Raw genomic sequence first — 23,051 nt, 5'->3', positions numbered from 1 at the left:
TTATTAATAAACTACGTAATATCCGTTTAGATACAGTCCATCCTGTAAGACGTATTTCTTCATTCATATTGTATATAATGTATTTTGTATTATCCTCAATATTTCTATAATTTTAACTCCTATAGTACTCAAGTATCGATGTAATGAAAATAATTAGACATACTTACATATTTTATTATGGCACTAAATTAACTAATTTAATAATTGTTATTCTTAAGAGTATTGTTTACAAAGATTAGCTGAAGAAATATTAATATAATTAAAAACTATGTTAAATATATTGACAAACGAACAATATTTTAATTTAAGAGCAATTATTGGTTTTATAATATTTTAATTTCGGTCATATTCAAAATAAACATAATATCATTGATTTTTAACATATGTTAGATGTTGATCATACTATGTTTTTGACAACTATTTTGAGATTCTTATACAAGACCATTAAAAAATAAACATACAGATTTTTATTAGTTTATAGTATCCAAAATAAAACAATTTCGATCAATTTTTGAGATAACATAAAAAGATAAGTTCAAAGAAAACGTACAAAATTAAAATGTAAGTATAAATTGTTGTACCAAAAATGTAAAATAACAATACAATTGCAAATATCTACTTTGAAAATTCAATTAGTATAGCTCCTACGAAAATATAAGATAAATATTTCAAATATTTTAAATAAAAACATCTTTATTCGGTATTTAATTATAAAATAAATTATATACACTATACTTATATACATAATGTATCTTAGTTAAATTTTAAATGTTTTTTTTAACTATAATTCGTAACAACTATTATTGATTAAAAAATTTTAAATGTATATTCGTACCCAACCAAAATACTTATCAAACCAATATAATTTTAAATACTCGTTGCAGTAATAATGTACTTAGTTTATAAGTTAAAATGCCTTATTTGAGGATATTCTCATCAAATTAAAATTAATATTTTTCTAATATTGAGCCAAATAAGTCAGTTGAAAAAAACTAATTTATTTTATTCAGACGTATATTAAAGGAAAATCACTTGATGCTTAAATGTCAATGATACAGCCTTCCCTAGCTATTTTATATATTTTCCAGAAAAATGCTAAAAAAAAACTTTATGAATGTAACATGAGGGACTCTGCATAATATTGTTATGTTATTTCCGATGAGAAAATAGTTTTTAATACTTCTTCTGTAGCTTTTAAAATGCATTTAATCATGTTTTTTTGCAGTTGGTGAACTGTGAAATCCTTTATTTTTACAAAATACTTTCATTTTGAAGCACGTTTACTTAACAATATTTACACATTATATTATTATTCAACATTTTTACACTTAGGATGGGACTCATAATCAGATCAGTAGCTATCCTGTTAACCGTCATCGTAACGACCGTTTCCAGTATCCTGCACATAATCTATATGGAAGACTTTTCCAAGTATTTTTTCAGTTCATCGTGTGCCATACAAGTAAGTGTACACCATCTAAGGGCGTAGGTAATCGTTTCATGTAAGGTCACGTTCATTTAGCGGCAGATAGCGTTGTCTGCTTGTCTTGTCAATCAAAATATTTACGTTTTCGGATTAATTGTTTTACTAACTAAATTGAATAAAGAATAAACATTAAAAATAAATATATGTTGTTCGTACTATAAAATATTGTATTTATTCTATAACTAATGTCGAGCCGTGTGTCCCACAATTTAGGGTTTCGTTGTATTGTATTGCTATGTGTTGCACTCGGAAGATCCGTTTGACTTGAGAACCGTTTACAGACCAAAATCGTCACCGCAACAATCAAGCGATGATATCCATTCGGATTCTGCTGGAAGTCCATTAAATCGTAAGTATAATATGACCAGTGATTGCCAACACAGCTAGAAAAAAAATATTCCATCATTCCTCTGATAACCTAGTGATATAACTTATTTATCTACACATGTTCATCTTAAACACTGTTGACGGTTTAATCGGTGGCATGAAAACGAATCACACCCACTGTACATTTTTATAAATACCTCAAGTATGTTCTTATATGATAGAGAACAATAGCGTTTAAAATAAATCGTTTTCCATTTAATATTCGACAATTTGAAAACAATTTGAAAAAAATAGTTTTGAGTAATGTACCTACCTAATTCAAAAACGTTCGATGTGAATTATAACTCTAAAATCACCTCGTTTTATGTATTGTGATAAATTCATTATTTTTAACGTCACAAAAACTATAGATTTAGATTATTATTATTATGCCACTTGCGATGGGAACAAATAACTGTGATGAATATTAACCGAACACCATTTAAGTAGATATTAAAAGGTCTGTAAATTGTATTAGGTGGATAACACGGTAAAAAAGAAGTTTCACTGATTAAATAAACAGCATATGATAATATTATACTATATTGAAATAACTTTAAATTATTTCTTATGACAAAAATGTTAAATGTATGAAAAAATAAAAATTTTAAATTTCAGGTTTTTCTAAAAACACTATGGATTACGAAATAAAACAATCGATAAAGAGTGACATACTGGAAATAACAGATAATCCTCAAGAGTATTTTATCACGCAGGAAAAGCCATTATCGATTGTCAGCAACCTTACTAGCTCGTTAAAAAAACTAGATAGCAATACAGAGCCTAAAAAGTCTGTGACATTTCGTCATGATTTAATTACAGGTAAAATAATCAGTGCAAAATGTATGATCATATTGTATAAAAGATTATAAACAATTGAATTATTACTATTTGCCAATGAACAATATTAATATAAAATATAATTTTTACTGTAAGTGTCTCAAAACGCGTTTTTAAAGTAAAAATTTTCTCACTTAAACTTGAAGTTGTAATTATCTTTTCTATTAGCATAGCACTTGAGTGAAAAAACAAAATCAAACGTAAACAAAATTTACTTCTGGTGTTAAAAAACATATTTTGTCGTTATGTATCCACCCTTCATCTCTTCATCCTTTTTTTCAAACCACGTAAAAAACTGCGTTTACTCTTCAAAAGTTGAATTATCGTTCGAATTATTCAGGCACATGAATTTATTCTGGTTAATGTTCTTCATTTAAAGAGAATTTTAGTCTTTAAAATTTAAGAATCCCGAATAATAAATGCGAATGAAAAAAAACCATTATGTAAAATATTTAATTTTATACAAAATGTATATTATTATTTTGATTCCTAGGTCTTGTTTTAAATAAATCTTAAAAATTAAATTTTAATTTGAACGATACACTTTCTTTAAATAAAATAACTGTGGTCATTTGTAAAATATAAAATGTTACTAAATTCAATAGTTTTTATGGTAATATAATTATTATTATACAATAGTATTAATAAAATAACATATGAAATAACATAATATTTGTAGAATTGTTCGAATATCGCTCAAAGCTTGCCACAATAAATTTCGAGCAATTTAAATTACACAAGTATTTTTTAATTGATTCGATGAATAAAAACAACGAAAGTATACTTCAATGAGATATAATTCATTTGCTATTTTTTTTTTCAATTCCATACTATACAACTGCAGATCGATGGTGCTGTAAAATGGTATGAAGAATAATATACCAAAACTCAAGTTTTTAATTATTCGGTGCTCTAGCCACATATTATCTGAAAACTTTTTCACAAAATATAATAATATTATTTTATATTCTATTAAATACAAATTTTAAATTTTAAATTATTCCAATATTTCCATAGTTCATAATGTATACAGATAGTTTGATATATAATCTAATATAATTGAAGAGAATATAATTTTAAAGTATTATCAGATTTCTTATGAAATATATATGGAGATTACTATTTGAATCAAATTGTTTGTAAATATTAGTGAGCTAAATCATTGCTTCATTATTGAGGCGTTAATAGATTAAACAAAAATAAAAATCCTTCTTAAGACCGTTTTGTTTAATTATGACTTATAATCATTTTTAATGTTATAATTATATTTTTATAGTCTACCTATATAATGTTAAAAATGTATAAACACGCATAAAAAAATTACGGAAACTTTATCTCGTTGTGTAATATATAATACATGAAACGTATTTAGTGTAAGAAAATGTCTCAGCGATGGACATTAACTTATTTATCTGACGCAATTATTTTCTTAGTTGCATTTAATTTAATTTAATAATTTATCTTATCACATTTAAAAAAAAATTAAACTTATTTATGTATAAACATTTACCTAGATAGAGTATTAAAATGTTTTATATAACAATATAATATATTATATTCACGTAATCTTTGAAAATGATCAAGTATCATTTTGTTGTACACAAGTATTTAGTCTACACTGCACTTCAGTAGATACAAGTTATATAATGTAACTTATCATAAAAAAAATATATATTACCTTATAACTTTAAAAGATAACATAATATTGATAGACATTGTGCTACTAAATCATATTGATGCCCTAAGTTATGATGGAACTAAGCCGTTAATGCGTTGATGCGTTGGTATTGTATATGGGTCACTCTACTCTTTAGATGATATAATTTAAATACTTCCATGAACAATTTGTTTCCACTGTTCACTTTAAACTGTATCATGATTTTGTTAGAAAATTTTTTGTTTTACACCTTTTAATAATACATTTATTTACATATTTATTATATATATTATTCGATTTGAAATCGACATCAGTAGTAATATGAAATGGAAAACCCAAATTCATAAACTACCTAAATTACGTAAAGTTTACATAATTTTGATGGAATCAATAATCTCATATGGTATAATAGGCTGAAGTGGTGCATTCGATAATGCTATATTTGAATATTTCACTTAGAAATATGTCAAAAATCAAATTATTAGAATATTCCTCAATAAAGAACGAATGTACTTAACAACAAATTTATGAAAAGAACAAAACGTGCCACCTGTTTATTTAAAAATGATAGCCATATATATAAAACAGCACAGTTCATAACAACCAATATTTCAGGGATCAAACACAAGATACACAAAAAAACAATTTTTATCATAAATAGATCGAAAAAAACCGCGTCTGGTAGATATTTTGATATAATCGTAACCAAATTATGTAACAAAATAGCAGACTATATAATAAATTAGTGAAAATTCAAATAAATGTATTTTAAAAAAAAATCGTACAATGATTATTGAAATCAGATGATGAATTAATAATGTTATAAAAATAATACTGTAGTTATTTACTCAAATCAATGTAAAATAATGTAATTTTAATCAAAAACACAAAAATCTAGAACTGTTGTTTTTTTCATAATTCTCTTTAGAAGTCCTGCCCCCCCCCCCCCACACACACACACACACAAGTTTTCTCATAGTCATAAGTCATACTATATTATTATGAATTATTATTACGTCAACTTATATTTGATTGAGTACCTGTATAAATTTTCATTTTTCAGCGATATTTATTTTAATGTTTTCCGTTTTACTGTGCAGGGTGTCACGAAAAGTCCGACGGCCACGACACTGACAGTGGATGCGGGGACTACTGTGGCAGCGGAGAAAAGAGTTGTTGTTCGTACCGGAACAACAGCCGGTCGCCATTATTGGAGACGACGGCCATCGATTCCGCAGACATGGTATTAGTAGACGATTGGCAGTCGGTGGACTTTGCGGATGCATCACAGCCGACCTCGATGGCGCCACTGCCGGCCGGAAGCGACACTTCTATCCGGTGCGTGGTGCAACCGCCGCCCGACATGTTGGCCACGCACGTGTGCGTCGAAGTCGGTCTGGTCAAGCAGCATGCCACCACCGCCGACGGTTCTCCGACAATCGTGGTGTGCAGCGTGGACGTGGAACCATGCCGGCAACCCCATATGTTATTCATGTCCGGGGTCACCGACAAATCGTCGACGATGGCGCCCGAACCCGGGACAGATGATGGCTCCGGCGGTGATAGTAACGACGATGACGTTCTGGACCGAATATCGCAAGACTTGGACTATCTACTGAATCGGAAGAACGTCGGCGACTCGAACGAGGTCGAGTCGGATGGCGACGGCGACGCTGATCGCAACCAGAAAAAGAAAGCCAAAGACCTAACCTTACCCTGAGACGCAAGACTCGTCGTCGGCATTGAAGACACTCTAAACGCCAATGCAAACTATATCCGATCATACCCCCACCGAATCACTCTCACGCCGAACGGTGATCACATTTTTGGTTACTGTTTGCCTCGAATTTATAATAATTTATGTATTATGATTATTATTTAAATGTTTAATAATCACTATTTACATTTTTTTTTTTTTTTTGTTCATAATATTACAAATGCATATGTCTATTTAAGAAATATTTTGTTCGCGATATTGTATGATCGTTGTATTATTAATACGTTCGTTTATCGAATATATTACTACTATTATTATTATTTTGATTATCATTATATCGTTGTTCTTAAGTGTTTTGTGTACAGCTATAAAATATTACCATTATTATTTATACTCTTTTTTGTTGGTATTTTTTTTTTTTTTTTGTAAGAACCATCGTATGCCACACGCTATGATTTTCGAAACAAAATGTCCCATACCTAATTTATGTGTCATTCGTATTTCATATTATACCATTTATATGCTGCAGTATAATACGCATACATATAATGTTATTGTAATGCATGTATTACCATTATTATCATTGTTTGTATTATTATGGTACAATCACAGATCATTTGCTACGAAACACGTTTGTTTGAACCTTGGTCGTTTTTATACTAAAATGTATTTTTTCGGGCACTCACTTGAATCATATTCACTTCAACGTACCGTTATTATTTTCCCCCGAAACAAGAACTAAAAATACAATGTCTATAAAATGAACAACTATCTATTGTAGGGTATCGAACGTTATCGTTAATAAACTCAATTTTCAATTATTTTTTCAAGAAGACAATACATTTTTAAACCACCTGTATTTGTAATGCGTATAAATGTGAAAAAAAGAATAATAATATGGCATGTTTGGTCACATGCAGTTTTATTTAATAAACAAACAAAAAATATTTATTTGTGTACTATTTTTTATAAAACACGAAAAAAAGGTTATTTTATTCGATGAACAGATTGAACACCTGAGAACAAGAAAATGGGGTGCTAAGTCGATATTACTCTGTGACAACTTTTCAAAAGGGATCATTTTAAAAAAGTATTTATACTTTATATGTGTCAGTAGTATCATGTTTTTATGGATAGTCCTAAAACCCGAGACTGAACGATCATTTCCATCGTCTATTAGCATATACCATCACTGGTAAAGTGATGACAAACACAAGAACATTTTTTTAATGTTAACCCATAATTATTTTTTTAAAGTATATAAATATTTTAATCAAAACATAATGTTTTTCAGAAATATTTATCATTTGAATAACTAAAGTGATAGAATTATAATTTGGCTAACACAGTAACACGGTGAATAATATTTTAAAATCATTCTTTTTTATACATTTTAGAAGACAAATTGATATGGATTATAAAATATTTATTGAAATAAATGTAGGATGGTAACTGACCTAATGATAATCCAATATAACAATAGCCCTCTAGCCACTGCCCACTATTTAAAACAATTGAAGAAATTCATACGAAATAATAATAAAAAAAAAAAGATTCAGCTGTGTATTTAAAAATACATAGGTACAGATTAGTACTAACCTATATTAATTTGTACTAAGCAGCAAAACGGTTTGAGTAGGTTTGTGGTATGTAAATAGCTTAAATAAATTCCATTATGTTTAATAAATAATAATATACGTAATGGTCCCATGTTGAGGCCCAGTGGCTGACAGCGGTCAAGTAAAAGTGCTGAAGTCACGCTGCCTCCGACGTTCCTAGCTCCCTGATGGGTGACCACCAAAACATGGCAAACATACACAATAGTGTATATACATATATGTATATACCACGTGTTATACACAATACACATACCAACTAAAAAAAAAACCAGCTAATTGAATATATAAATAACCTTCTACCGTACCACCCCACTCCTAATGGTTAATATTACCACGGGTTCCACCGAATAAAATAAAATTATAAATATATATAATGCAAAAGGTTTTAAGTGCTGATGAATAGAATATTTTTTAAATTGCAAAAATATACTATTGTACGAAATGTCAAACACTGACAACATTTGAATATTTTTAAGTAAATGTTCCATTAGTATTTTAATTTTCAGTATCTTATAATGGAGAGATAACTGATAAGAAAAACAGTGAGGAAACTAGTTAGTAAAATGTACAACCGTCAGCTAACTATTAAAATTTATAATTGGACATATATTTTATAACAAAACATACATCAAATTTTGTCCATATTTGAAATTTAAATTAATTCTCATTAAAGGTTATCGCGGATCTCCCGATCTCCGATAAAATTGTTTAATTGATTCCCTCAATTACAGTTTATGAGAAACTTTACCATTAATTAATAAATTATAATATTTTAACTGAGCATACATTTTCTTATCGATATATTTTATAGACTGAGGACTAAAAACCAAAATAAACGAATTACTGTCCAACTACGTGTAGAACACGTATAGTATATAACAAAGAAGAAAAACTGATCCACATAATAGTAAGTCATTTCTCTACATACAAAAGTGAACAATCCGAGACTTGTCTGTAGTTAATCTATTGTTTTTGTATTTCACTGAAAAAAAATTAAATGAATATTTCAGATACGTTTAGGAACGGGACGGTTTTTCGTTACCGGAAGTACGGGATTTTTGGGCAAAATACTCACAGAAAAACTATTAAGATCTTGTGACGTAAAATGCATTGTGGTTCTCGTTAGAGGGAAAAATGGATTGACTGCCAGTCAACGATCTTCGAATATCTACAAACAATCGGTGAGTATATGTATTTTTGTAAGTACTTAAAAGATGGTGCCCGAAATTTTTTTCATTAATTATAATAACTAAATAGTAAGATATCAGTAGATATTATCCAATTTATTTCAAACAGAATTAATTTACGCCAGGATACTAACTAAACTTCTCTTAGGCCAGAGTACTAATAACTACATTAAATACGGTTATTGTGTCAATATGATGTTTGTAAAAAATTCTTAATATAATTGTATCGTGATTCATTTAATTTTACTTTAAATAAATAAATTATACACATTTTATTTTGATTAACTTTCTTTAAAAGGATTAAATTTACAATGTTTAATCAATTATGTACTGTGTGTTTCAAGATGTTTGACCGCCTTAGATTTAAAAACCCTGACTTCATGACCAAGATAAAAACAATTAATGGACATTTAGTTGAACAATCATTAGGGATTTCAACAGACGATTATGATTGGCTGATACAAAATGTGAATTTTGTTTTTCATTGTGCTGCTACAGTCAAATTCAACGAACCTCTTTATACGGCGACAAAAATTAATATTGAAGGAACAGAAAATGACGTATTAGCACTAGCGGCAAAAATGAATTATCTTAAGGTATGTAAAAGAAATATAGAAAAAAACATTTTTAATAATTATCAAATATTTAATTTTACTTTATTTTCGTTAATATATTCAATAACAATTACATGTATCCATAGTATAGTCTAATACAGTATGATTAATTTAACTGTTTTTGAATGTATTTATAACACTTTCTAGTTAATTTTTTGAATAATTTAATGCATATTCAATTCAAACTAATTAACATAATAAGTTAGTAGTATGGTCATTTAAATAAATGTGTGAAATAAATTACGCATATTGTACATAAAATATTAATTTTTTAGGGTTTTGTGCATGTATCAACCGCTTATTCCCACTGTCCAAGAAGTGAAATTAAAGAAGAATTCTATCACGTTTCAATGTCCGCCGAAGAATTAAAAAAATTGATTGAACTAGATGCAAAAACGTGCAAGTAAATCATTTTTTTTTTAGTTTCATTTTGTATAAGTATTTATAATTTTCTTAGATTTTAATCTATACCTGTGAATAATAGCGTTTTGGAAGATTGGCCCAATACATACACTTTCACGAAAGCACTCACTGAAAATATTATATCAACAAATGAAAGCCAATTGCCGATTTCAGTATTTCGTCCTTCAATCAGTAAGATATTTATGTTTATAGTTTGGAAACATTTAAGATGTATAAGAATTTGTGTTTGATTTTCATTCTTACAACAAATTTCTGCACAAGTTAAAAACAAAGATTATCATGTGAATTTATAATATTTGCATATTATTTGGTTCGAATCGTGTGATCGAAGATATTAAACAACGATACTGTAGTAGGGTGCACACAATCTGAACCGGAACCAGGTTGGTTGAATAATATTCAAGGATTACTGTGTATAGTTACTCCACTCATTCTCGGATTGTTAAAAGCAATGCCAATGTCGAGAGATAAAAAAACCGATAATGTCCCAGTTGACTACACCGCCAACGCATTAATTAGTGTAATGTGGGATACGGTAAACCGGTATCTATACATTATTTCACACATTTGCACATATTATATTTTTTATGTTTGCAACGTGATAGGTAATTTATTTTTTATTGTATTTGTTGAAGATATCAAGATGGCAACGAAAAAAACAAGGAACCAAAAATTTATAATTACGTGTCCAGTTTTGACAGCCCATTTCATTGGGGCACGTTTTCTGATTATATTTATGAAGCTTACTATACGGCGCCTCCATTGCAATCAATGTGGTATATTTGTTGTATATTTTCTGCCAATCTTTGGGTCGTCAATATTATGAGGTTTTTGTTTCACTGGATACCTGCTGCGTGTGTAGATTTGTCATTAATTATCCGTGGTAAACATCCAAAGTGAGTAATGTGCCTAATAATATTAGGTACGAATCAAAATATTGATTTTTGTTTAGTTAACATAAAAATTATTATGTACCTATGATTTTCTAGTCCATTTATAGTAGTGATTTTATAGGTATAGCCGGTATAGGTATTTCGTAATAATTAATTAGTCACGTATCTTCGATGAGCGCAAAATGGTAGGTATGTGTGACTCGTATAGGGAGACAATTTCAGTCTCGGGTGAAAAACGTTGCCCGCAACTGAAATAGCTCACTACCCACCCTTATATAGGTACTCTTAAAGTCTTAAAGACTTATAGTTCTGCCAATTGTATTAAGGCCATGTTTATTACAAGACATAAGCATCAATAATTATTCAAGTCATTTGCCACAGATTATTTACTAAAAACTTTTACAGATGTAAGGGTTTAATATTATGATCATATTTATACATTTAGAATGCTGAAAATCTTAAAGAAAAAAGAAAATATGGCAGATATGATTCAAGCGTTTACGACGAGTGAATGGAAATTCGACAATAGTAATACTCTAAAATTATGGGCGTTGTTAAGTCAAAAGGATCGCAAGACATTTTGGTTCGGTTTCGAAGAATTCGATTGGAAGTCCTACACACAAACTATGGTTTACGGAGTTGGGAAAAATATTCTACGGGAAGACTTAAGCAACATGTCAAAAGCATTATCAAAAAATCGAAAGTATATAAGATTTAACATTTTGTATATTTGATTAAAATAACATTATATCAAAATATTATTTTATTTATTGTTTTCAGGTTATTCTGGTTGCATCAGTTGAGCATTTTTCTTATTCTTTACATCGTATTTCGAGTATGTTGGATGTTCGTGCTATAAATACCAGATACGATGGGCAGCAGTTATCTTTATTATCTTTATTATTTTTATTATTTCTACTATTATAGCAATTACAAAATCACTTGCCGACAACATGTCTTCTTTTCTTTTTTTCTCTATACTATACAAATCATTGGCGTTATGCATTTTAATAAATTACTTTACTCGTTATAAGTATTATTAGTTGCCTACCAAAATTATATTCACTTGGTGAGTTATTACATTATTACTTTTAATATTATTATTATTTCTAATGAAACTCTGGATCGGGCACACCCAAATTACTCACAGTCATCTAATAATTAAAAATGACACTCCAACATGCATATTATCATGCAGCACCGGTCTTACAATTAAGCACATAATGACGGAATTTCATTCTTTTTCCGAAACAAGATAGGTTACAAAAATTTCGGAACGCCTTGCACAATCTCTCGGACACAACAGATCCTCACTCGTAGTCGCAGCCACCATCGAATTTACCAAAATAGCAAATCTTCAAAACAAAATATAAAAAAATTCTATAAATATATACAAGCTTAGTATTACTAATAATGTAATTGCTCGATGTATTCAATTTATATATGTACCCCAATGGCCTATGTCACTGAAGGTAATTTTATCAATAAAAAAAAATTATTATGAGTATTATTCATTTGAATAACCGATTAACTTGTGTCGTCCCTTTATGTCAGCATTATTGTTTCTCATCACTACAATTGTACAACTAGTACCTTGATAAAGAGTAAAGGCAATAAATGTCCTCTTTGAGGGACACGAGATGTCGAGATACAGTAGATTTCTTGTCATACATTTTCACCCATTGTATTCTATCAGACAGATAGGGTTTAAGCTATGAAAGTATTGGTTCTCCAAAAATTAGTTCTCGATAATATTTCCATGAGAATTGAGTGGTCTACAAGGTCAAAAGCTTTGGTGAAATCAGTAAATATAACATCAGCCTGTAAGCATTGTTTAACTGCATCCAAAACAACGTTATTAAACTAAATCGTATTTGAGGTGGCAGTCTACAACCATACTGTTCATCCATTAAAACTGTGTGGAAGGCAATACCTATATATGTATATTTAAATACTTACTGTTCAAACAGTTTAGCAATATGGTTCTGAATCGAAATTGGTCGGTAATTTCTGACATCAGTTTTATCATATTTATTGTATTCTTGAAGAACTTTAAGGGAATTCAAAAGTAGTAATTTCCAAGCCCAATTCATAATAATCAGAAAATACATCAACGAAAATTACGTAAAAACGAGAACCAAATCCAGATTTTTACAAAATCGATTTTGTTTTTATTGTAATTCGGTAATCTAAAAACTAATATTCTTAATAACTTAAAATTCTCAACATCTTTATATATATATTATATAGGTAGGTAAATCACACAATATTTTATCTATTTTTAACAGTTTTAAAATTTCAATATATTATTTAGTGTTTTTAAACTTATGTATTGTACTAAATTTGTTTGTAAGCAAAATGTAAAATATAACATAGGGCAGTTAATCCCAAGTTCTAAGTTTTTCTTACAGCAATTAAAAAATATCGAAAATACATAGTTACGGTTATTTCTTTCTATTAGAGTTTGAATTTCAAGTTCTGACAAAATCCGTTAAAATCAGCAAATTTTTCGTTGGTTACTATAACGGATGAGGTGTTAAATTGTAATTCAATCAGATATCACAGTATACAATAAATCATTGCATCATCACGGTTAATACGTACTTACATGAGTTGTTAAAACGGCTGAGTATTCGGGTATTCCAAGAGGTTTTAACTTAAAAATATAATTTTGATCTGCGTGACTATGATAAACTATACATCAAATATGTGTTATGGACAAATATTTTTTTTTTTTTTTAACAAAATTTTATTTATTACGCTATCTGTTACAATATTGAACAATAAGCTTAATTGATAATAACATAAACAAAAAAATAGACAGAAGAGACTGAATGAAGAGACCTCCCATCGGAGGTACTTCAGCATGAATATTAATTTAAATTTAAGGTATTAGTTCTAGCATAATATTAATATTAATAATAGTGATAGTGCAGTGAATACATATACATACTACATAATAGTTATAAGTAACAAAAGATCATAAGTTGTATTGATACATTTTTTTTTTTTTTTTTAAATTATAAAAGTAGGTCACGACACCATTGCCTTTTTAATCTTTTGTGGGGATTTCCTGGAATAGTTGCAGATGATAGTTGGACAATAAGGGGATTGGAATGATGTGTTAGCTTGTTGTTGAATCGTTTATAGTGGAGCTTGGCTAGTTCAGTGACGGTTGGTAAATTGAAGTCAGAATGAAGGGTATCATTTGAAACATAGAAGGGAGCTTTGGAGATGACGCGAAGGACTTTGGATTGAAACCTTTGTATACGGTTTGTATTTGATACTTTGGCTGAGCCCCAAAGTTGTAAACCGTAGGACCAAATGGGCCTGAGTAGTAGTTTATACAGCAGTAATTTAGTAGGTAGTTTGATATTTTTAGAAGTTAGGAGTGGCCGGAGAAGACGAAAACGATCGTTCAACGTTCGAGTTTTATTTTTAATGTGAGCTGACCAGGTAAGTCGACGGTTATGGACAAATATTAAGTGATCAAAGAAGTCGTACCCGCAGTTTCGTAGTCTTACTAAATACTATATAGGTACCAACGCATAACATACCTATAAATGCCTGCCCTAAATGCAAAATATATAAGTCCAGATTCAACAATTCAAATGTTGTATGTTTAGCTTTAATATAAAATATTGCGAATTTATCCTATTATTAAACTAAAATATGTAAGAACATTATTTAATTTATCTTGTTGGTTTTTTTTACTATTTTTCAATTTTTAAATTATTTATTATTCCTTTGTTTTATTGATAATATTTCACTTGTCACAGCATACCTACTCATAACTCACTCAAATAATAAATCATTAAAATGTCGTGAGCTAACCAAAGAACACGTAGTGTTATAATATAACAACCTTTAAGTTTGGTTACATAATTCACTATAAATTATAATATTTAAACTAATAGCACAAAATTTGAAGTGCTGAAAGTATATTTTTCTAGGCATGTAGGTAATGCGTACATGTCACTGGTATAACTTACTATGTCTAGTAGGAAATGTTGCTGCACTGATTGAACGGTTATCGCATGTAATTAAATATAATATTATAATGATTTACAAGTTGTATCAATACGTGTACTTTGTAGCTACACATACGTCCTTCAGTATAAATTCCATAAATTAATTATTGATATTCTAGCGTAAAATAACGATTATATCATCAAACGATTTTTATAATATTTTGTTGAAAAAACGAATAACTAGGCACTTTTAAATGTTCACCAAATTTTTACATTACCATTTACCATTACCATTACCAATTACAAATAAAAATGTTGCCTATGATTTATTAACATGAATTGTTCTAGATGTAGCTGTCAGTCTAGCCATTTTATACTGTGGTTAAGACTGTAGTTCGATGGCTAAGTTTGATAAACAATAAGAAATATCGATCGGTTTTATATAATCTAATATTTTAATCGCAGTTGGTTCATATTTAACAAATCTTGTGGCAAAATGTTCGGCTGTACGAGCGTTTTCAAAATAAGCACGCACAAAAAAAAGTTTAGAACTACCTAATCAAACTCAAATACCCTTAAAACCATTTATGTTATTATCTTCAGAACATAAAAAAAAGTGTTGCCATCGGTTGATTTTAATCAAACAATATTGATTTTTTCTACAGATCAAACAAGAAAAAAATTTTGTAAGTAAGACAAGATTACAAGAAATGCGTAAATGATATTTTTATTAAGTATTTAATAAATAAAATTATGTACATTTTGAATGTTAAACTATGTGTATTTGGTTTTTAAAAGTTTTACATCTGTAACATATTACAAATTTAAAATTTTTATTTCAAACCTGTACAAATATTTTGCGAATACTTTCCAATAATTTGCAAACCTATTTTTAGAATTTGCAAATCAATATTTTTTTTTGGTGAATTTTACGACTCTTTTGCCAGCCCTTCTACTTTGTCCGATCGATTCAAAAAATTGACAGTGTTTTTAAAATGCATTCTAAATCAGTTTTTAGATAAATAAACCAAATTTAAATAAAACAATTATAATTTAATAAAAAAGCTATTGCAAGCTCAATCTAATTTGAAAAAGCTCAATCGAATAAAAAAGGCCTAATTTAATAAAAATCCTTTGAATCAAAAAATTTTAAAAAGTCGAGTTGAACAAAACATGTAGGGTTCTTTTTATTCAATTTATATATTTTTATCCAATTTATATTTTCTCATCCAACTTAGCTTTTTTTATTAAAATTGACTACGCTCAGAATCTAATAACAAAACTTGATTATTTTACGAATTATTAATGTTAACAATTACGAATTCAACTGCAAAAAACATCAAGTGCAAAGTTGGCTAGTTAAAATTACTTTATTTACTACGATTATTTTTTAAGTAATGTTGCTGTGGCCTCTGGTATTATTATTGTATCATTATTATTTATTAATTATTATTTTTTTAACGACAATCTTACATTATTTGTAGATTTGATGTTATCATAAAATTAAATACTCATAAACGTTAATAGTTATTAAAACGTGTATTTTGTTTAGTATTTTGTTAAATTGGTAAGTGCGTGAAGATATCATATCCTTGTGAGTAACCTCATATATTTAGTAACTTATTACAATTTTTAACTTAATCATACATTCATACCAGAATTATTACGATTTAAAAATGATGGGTCTATAAGTCTATAGTCGTATACGTACTATCGGTTATCATACTCTATTATCACACACTTCATTGTAAAATATTTGCACCAACCAGTCAGAGATTGATCGGATGATATAGGGTGGGATACATGGAGTTCCCCCCCTCCTAATTTAGAAATAATGCTCACAGCTTAAGTTGAAGTTTGCAAAATTCTAAAAATAAGTATTTACAAAATATTTGTACAGGATTGAAATTGATTTCACCAAGTGCCAACTTCACTAACATGTTTGGTGGGGCCCATTTTTACTAATTGCCCAGGGCTCATTATTTTATAGGACCCGGCCTGAAAGTAGATATTATATTTCATCGTAATAATATGTTTATAATACAATTAGTGATTTATTTTCCTATTAGCGATATGGTAGGTTAAACTAAATTTATTATAGGTAGTTATTATTCTTAATTATTATTAGGATAAGATATTTATGACTTTTTCAAATATTTCCTTTTAGAGAACATTTTGGACCAAGTTATAAATTCGTTTGTTTCGTATGACACGTAATTAAATCACATTTTGAATACTTAGTAATTTTTATGACTAAATGCATATTTCGATGAAAAAATCAATAAATTTACCTATTTTAAATAAGAAAAACTATAGCTAAACATTAACTTATATATTTATTACATAATACTAGATATTTGTATTATAAATGATGATCATTACATTTTATACCAATACCGACGTATTGTAAAACGATGTGAACAGGTTTGTGGTATATAAATAGCCAAATAGGTAATAAATACTAAATAACTTAAAATTAATTCAAACCTTTTGAATATTCCATTGTGCTAAGTAAATAATAATATACGTAATGACAAACAGTTTCAAGTGCTGATTATAGTATATTCTTTGAATTATAACAATATACCTAGCTAAAATGGTTATTTGTCGTTGAAATATCAAATATTGTCAACAACAAATAATTTACTTACACAATTTCGAACGTCAACAATAATGATGGGAGTTACATTTTTTCACGAGAACATTAATAGTCCAACAATTTAGTTTCAAATTGATTGATCCAATGAAATAGTATTATATCAATATTATATTACTCGGCCTGCGGTTCAATGTAATCATCGGTTAAGGTCGAAAGCCCATTCAAGCCGGCGACAGCGCAATGTTTCGTTTTCACCGCATTATTAATAATTTGCGACTATTATTACATTACAATACAGTTGTATATAAATTAATTTACTTATAAACCTATTCATAGTTATTCGCCCGTATTTTTAGTGGAATAAGCAATTGCCCAAATGATTTAGCCCAAACAGACCACAGGCTGAGTCAATTCTCCCAAACGGTCAACGCCGTTCTAAAGAGCACATTCTAATTTCTAAACTTGAATTTTATATTCTTTTCTATATATTTAAACAATTACTATTATCGTGACCTGTTAGATAAAGTAATGCCTCATCGTATTAATTTATCACCGTTTAATATTTGTGTAAAAATAATTTCAATTGTATTTTATAATTTATAGCCTATGTATTTATAGTAGCGCAACTCACCCTAAAATGTTTGAGTGGGATGCTGTGACTATAGTTTTTACAACGCCAGACAATATTATACATCTAAAATTTATGTTTGTTGGAGTGTATAATTATATCGCACCAAAAACACTTCGTTATCACTCCGTGTAAAAAAAAAGCTAAGTTAAAAAAAAAAATTAATAATGATTAAAGCTTTAAAAGACATGATATAATATGGAAATTAAGTAAAATTACATTTTATAATATAACAGATACCTATGATGACAAATAAGATCAATTGTAATGTTAAATACTTAGTCAACATATTATGTTTAACTATTTGGCAGGACGTAGAAGTATACTTAAATAAATACAATTAAGTTACCTCTACAGTATTTACAGTAATTAATAATGTATGTGTATCAACAATATGTTGACTAAGCATTTAACATTACAATTGATCTTATTTGTCATCATAAGTATCTGTTATATTATAAAATGTCATTTTACTTAATGTCCATATTATATCACGTCTCTTAAAGCTTAAATCATTATTAATTTTTTTTTTTAACCTAGCTTTTTTTACATGGAGTGATATCACCTATTTTTAATGTTGATGTGTTAATTATCTTGTATTATATAATAATTATAATAATAATTTAATGATAATAATAATAATAATAATAAGTTACGAAATGGTTTGTTGTTTGTTTTTGCAATATTGTCAGCTGTCGCCATGGAGTAATAATATCGTCCGTGCATCGTCGTAGTACATCGACTCATCGCTTATCCCCACTCTTCCGTACGCAAAAACGGTCTTAAAAGTACTTCAACATTTTTGCTTATAACTTACAAACTATCAAACCAATCTGCTAGCGAATTCTTCTGTTCCCACCTGCACAATATTTCTGATCGATTGATACCTCATACTACTTTATATGTTCAGCCGTTTGCCCCGTAGATGTTGGCAAAGAATTGACATAAATTAGGACGATTTTTCAATGTTAAAACTCGGTGTCCTGTTATTATACGTTAGTGGCTATTTCGCTATTTTTACTCCGTTTTTTTTTTTTTACTTAGCTTCGCGCCACTACCGTCGCGCTGGATAATATGTTCTAAAATCACTTTGTAAATATAATACATTATAAAATATCGATTATTTATAATGTTGTAACTATGTTGTAACTATATTGTAACTAAATTAAAATTGTTATCTATTTTATTCATTTTAGCTTAGTATTATATGAGTTCAGAGAATAATTTTTTAAGGGGGGGGGGGGGGTAAGCGTAATTTTTGAGAGGGTATAGCCACTCATCCATTACTCCAGCCTTCTTAGTTCAGCTTATTGTTCATAATCTGTATCCATTGTTCACTAATTCACTATTATACTAATTATCTGCAGATTTTAGTTATAACTTATAAATTAGGTATAACATTAATATAATTTAAATACACGGCTATATTAGAGGCATCTAATAATGCTTAAAAATAATAATAAAAATGTCTAGAATTGAATTAGTGAAACTTTTCCGTTTTAAATACTAAAAACTAAATAATATGTTAAATAATAAATAATAATATCACAATATTATAAATAATATCTTAGACCATAATAGCGAGATTTATTCGTTTAAATATTTTAGTCATAAAAAAGAATTATTTATATACTCACTATAGACGCCCGATCAAAGGAATACCGGACAACCGTGAAGAGAAAGATAGTTGTGTTACAGATGCAACATTCATAAATCATAATCAACTTTATGTACACTCAACTAAGTCTTTTTTTTTTTTCATCTACAATATTCTGTCTTCGCCTTTCATAATATTAGTATTATCTAGGTAATAATACAGAATTACAAAATTATTTAGGTAAGGATATAAGCAAGGATGAACAAATCGTGAAGTGTACCACGTTTTCTATGTAGGTATAACATTTGAATCGGTGAATAAACGTTACTGGACCGCATGGCAGTGTTGTGATAAATAGTTCCCACCCCTTCCTTAATTAAAAAAAAATTATAAGTATTATACATGAACATGATAATAAATAAAATATATATATATATATTATATATAATACTAGTAATGTTGGTATTTTTATACACCACAAAGTATACCTATAGTTATATAAGTAATATATTATATTAGCATATATTTGCATATCAGTCAATATATTATAGTTTGCCATTTAATGTTTTATATAATTATCCATTTTTATTATCTAAGTAGGTACCTACTACATAATATACTCTAACCGTACATAGTATCAGTTATTACTCATTAGTTATTACATTTTGACCAAACATTTTTGTACCTAACCAATGTTTTAATAAATTGTAATTTTAATATACTTTTAAATTTTGATTATATGTGACGTATACCTAACCACAAATACAAATTAAGAAAGACTGAAAAGTTTATTGCATACCTAGACTTTAAAATTTAAGTACAATTGCAGCACGTATAAGTACACACCTATCATTAATGTGGATTTAAGCCAAAATATTTTTAATCCCAACATTAATAACAATTCGGGAATCATGATATGTAGATAATTATTATATTTTATTATATTTTCTTTTTCCAATTTTTTTGACAGAGCTTAACATTTTTTATGAAGAATTTATTATTGAAAAACAAACTTTAAAAAACCTATATAAATAACTCCAAAATGGTCAATATATTTTGAAAATTTAATCTTAAATAGAAAAAAATAACAAAAAAATCAGGCAGATAAAAAATCACTAGTACCTATTTATACAGCCACTCAATAGTCAATATAATTATATTATGATATTATACAGACACTAATGACCGAGGCGGTGCAACTGCACTAGAGTCAACGCAACATGCAAAATTAATACCATTCCCTTCGCTACACTCGAAATCTCCGATTGATCATCTGATTTAACTTGTAGATTTAGCTATAGATCTAGCCTATTTTGTAGAGTGGGAATGCGATAGAATAATCGAATTTCGTTCTGCCGCCGTTGAGAACAAACATAGTATATACTATATGTCGTCGAACACCACTATCTCGACATAATTAGCATTGCCATGATTGCTTATCGGTTGACAAATATAGTGTTTTTATTTTTGTTTATTTTTAACATTAGTATTTATTTTTTCCCGAAATGACGACTTCGCTGATCACCGTCGTCGATAACAACTATATTAATATTATTATTGTTACTTGATAAAATTAATTTAATAAGTAATAACATAGACAGCGACTTCGGACTTATAACAACGGCTGGAACGGGTTGTACGATTTTATTTTTATTTATCTAGTGTTCAGACGTTTAATGTTTACGTCACAGTGCATATTTTTCATTGAAATAAGTATTCGTTAAAGCCTTAAAGGTAAGTTATTTTTTGTTTAATTGAACAAATAAAAATTTGTTAGTTAATGAATAATGACTCCGGTTTAGTATTATACCCAATAGGTGTCTATGAAATTGAATTATTTGATTTAATTTTACATATGACTAAAACCAATTTTGCTTTTTAACTGTTATAATTTTTACAATGATATTACAATGAAATCACCCAAAACAACAAATGTTATAAGATACTCATATACAGTTATAATTGTATAACATATTTATTCAGATTATAAATAATAATTAACTATCTTAAAAAATTAATAGAAATTATCAGAGAAATAAAAATATTTTATTAAAAGCAAAATCTAAAATGTATTCATTTTTATACATACACCCCCCCCTACTCGCCCAGATACTAAGTTTGATAGATCTATAAAAAATATTGAGCAATTAATTTATTTTAGACTAAAATGGGCCCCCAAAAAAAATCTGGTGCCATGAATAGAAAAATTCAAAAACTAAAATTGGAGGATATTGATAAGTTGTCTAAGCAAATGAAATTATTTTTGTCGAAATCATTGGAAGATAATGCTAGTAGATCGGAATTATCCAATGATTTACCACTTATTAATTCTCTACACTCTGAAGACTCTCAGGATCAGGAAAATCATGTAGACTTTTCCATTAATGTAGAAGATGATTTGTCTAAACAGACATCAATAAATCAAGACAATGTTTCGGTCGTTTCGGATTTCATAAACTCTATACCCTCCACTTCCTCGGATAATAATTTGGAAAATATTGTGCAAAAACTATTACATTTCAATGATCCGTCTTCTTGGCCTGAAATTAATGATAAAATTAGAACACTTCTAATAGAACCCGGACCAGAACAAGGTAAAAATTCAGATTTTTCCTATTCGGAAAATTTTGAGCAAAGAAAATTTTCAGCAGATTGGTTTTTATAACACTCCCAAATGGAGATAAAATTGAACGAAGTTGGTTAATGTATAGTGATGTTACAAAATCCATTTATTGTTTTCCCTGTATGCTATTTCCTTCACAAAAAATGAGTAAGGCATTTATTACAGATCCTAAAACCGGATTTAATAATTGGAGAAAACTTAGTCCGAGAATTCCTGACCACGAAAACACATTTGATCATAAATCTAATGTCTTTACATCATGTCTTTTATATTAAGTTATAGTTTAACCGTTAAGACTAAAAACAATATTGCCGGACAAAAAAATGGACTCGCGACAGTAGTGTATCTAAATGGCCTATACGCAGAGGTCCGTGTTCTGAATTGTTTAGATTTAAACACAATAATAATATTATGTTTCGGAATCTGAAATAAAAAATGTATCGTGTGATCCAAAGAATTCAAAAACTCGAAAACTGATAACAACATATTATATTACATCTATCGTCTATGGCAAAAGCCGATCGTCGTCACTCGTCGGAGACGATTCACAATTCTAATAATTTCATTGAACAAAAGAGAAATGTGTAAGGCAACAATAAACATTTGCTAACATATTTCATTCTACTCAAGTAATTTTTATAAAAAAAATCTCGATTTTTTCATTTCGGAATTAGATGAAGAAAGAAGTTCCTCGATATGGCGTCTGCACTCCAGATATGTCCTTGCAGCTATATATTCCCCGAACAGTCGATATACGAAGAGTATTACGTAAGTTTGATTACCTATTCTTTTGGGGCTTACATATTTTACTTTTTAGTCTCAAAATTAAAA

General features: G+C 28.4%; 1 protein-coding gene and 1 pseudogene across 2 annotated transcripts in view; both read left to right on the top strand.

The window, feature by feature from the left end:
• Nucleotides 1–6,285, top strand: part of LOC111031916 — a 199,423-nt gene extending 193,138 nt beyond the window's left edge. For both annotated transcript variants that reach the window (XM_022312035.1, XM_022312034.1), the window contains exons 21-24: nt 1,333–1,462; nt 1,700–1,835; nt 2,471–2,674; nt 5,450–6,285. In XM_022312035.1, coding sequence (XP_022167727.1) covers nt 1,333–1,462; nt 1,700–1,835; nt 2,471–2,674; nt 5,450–6,069 — 1,090 coding nt within the window. In that variant the 3' untranslated portion in view covers nt 6,070–6,285. The remainder of the gene's footprint in view (nt 1–1,332; nt 1,463–1,699; nt 1,836–2,470; nt 2,675–5,449) is intronic.
• Nucleotides 6,286–8,682: 2,397 nt separating this feature from the next.
• LOC111031917 lies at nt 8,683–12,337 on the top strand (annotated as a pseudogene).
• Nucleotides 12,338–23,051: the final 10,714 nt, after the last annotated feature.

The sequence above is a fragment of the Myzus persicae genome, unplaced genomic scaffold (assembly GCF_001856785.1).
Source record: "Myzus persicae strain clone G006 unplaced genomic scaffold, MPER_G0061.0, whole genome shotgun sequence".
Classification (NCBI taxonomy): Eukaryota; Metazoa; Arthropoda; class Insecta; order Hemiptera; family Aphididae; genus Myzus; species Myzus persicae.
This window is presented reverse-complemented; position numbering and strand designations above follow the sequence as displayed.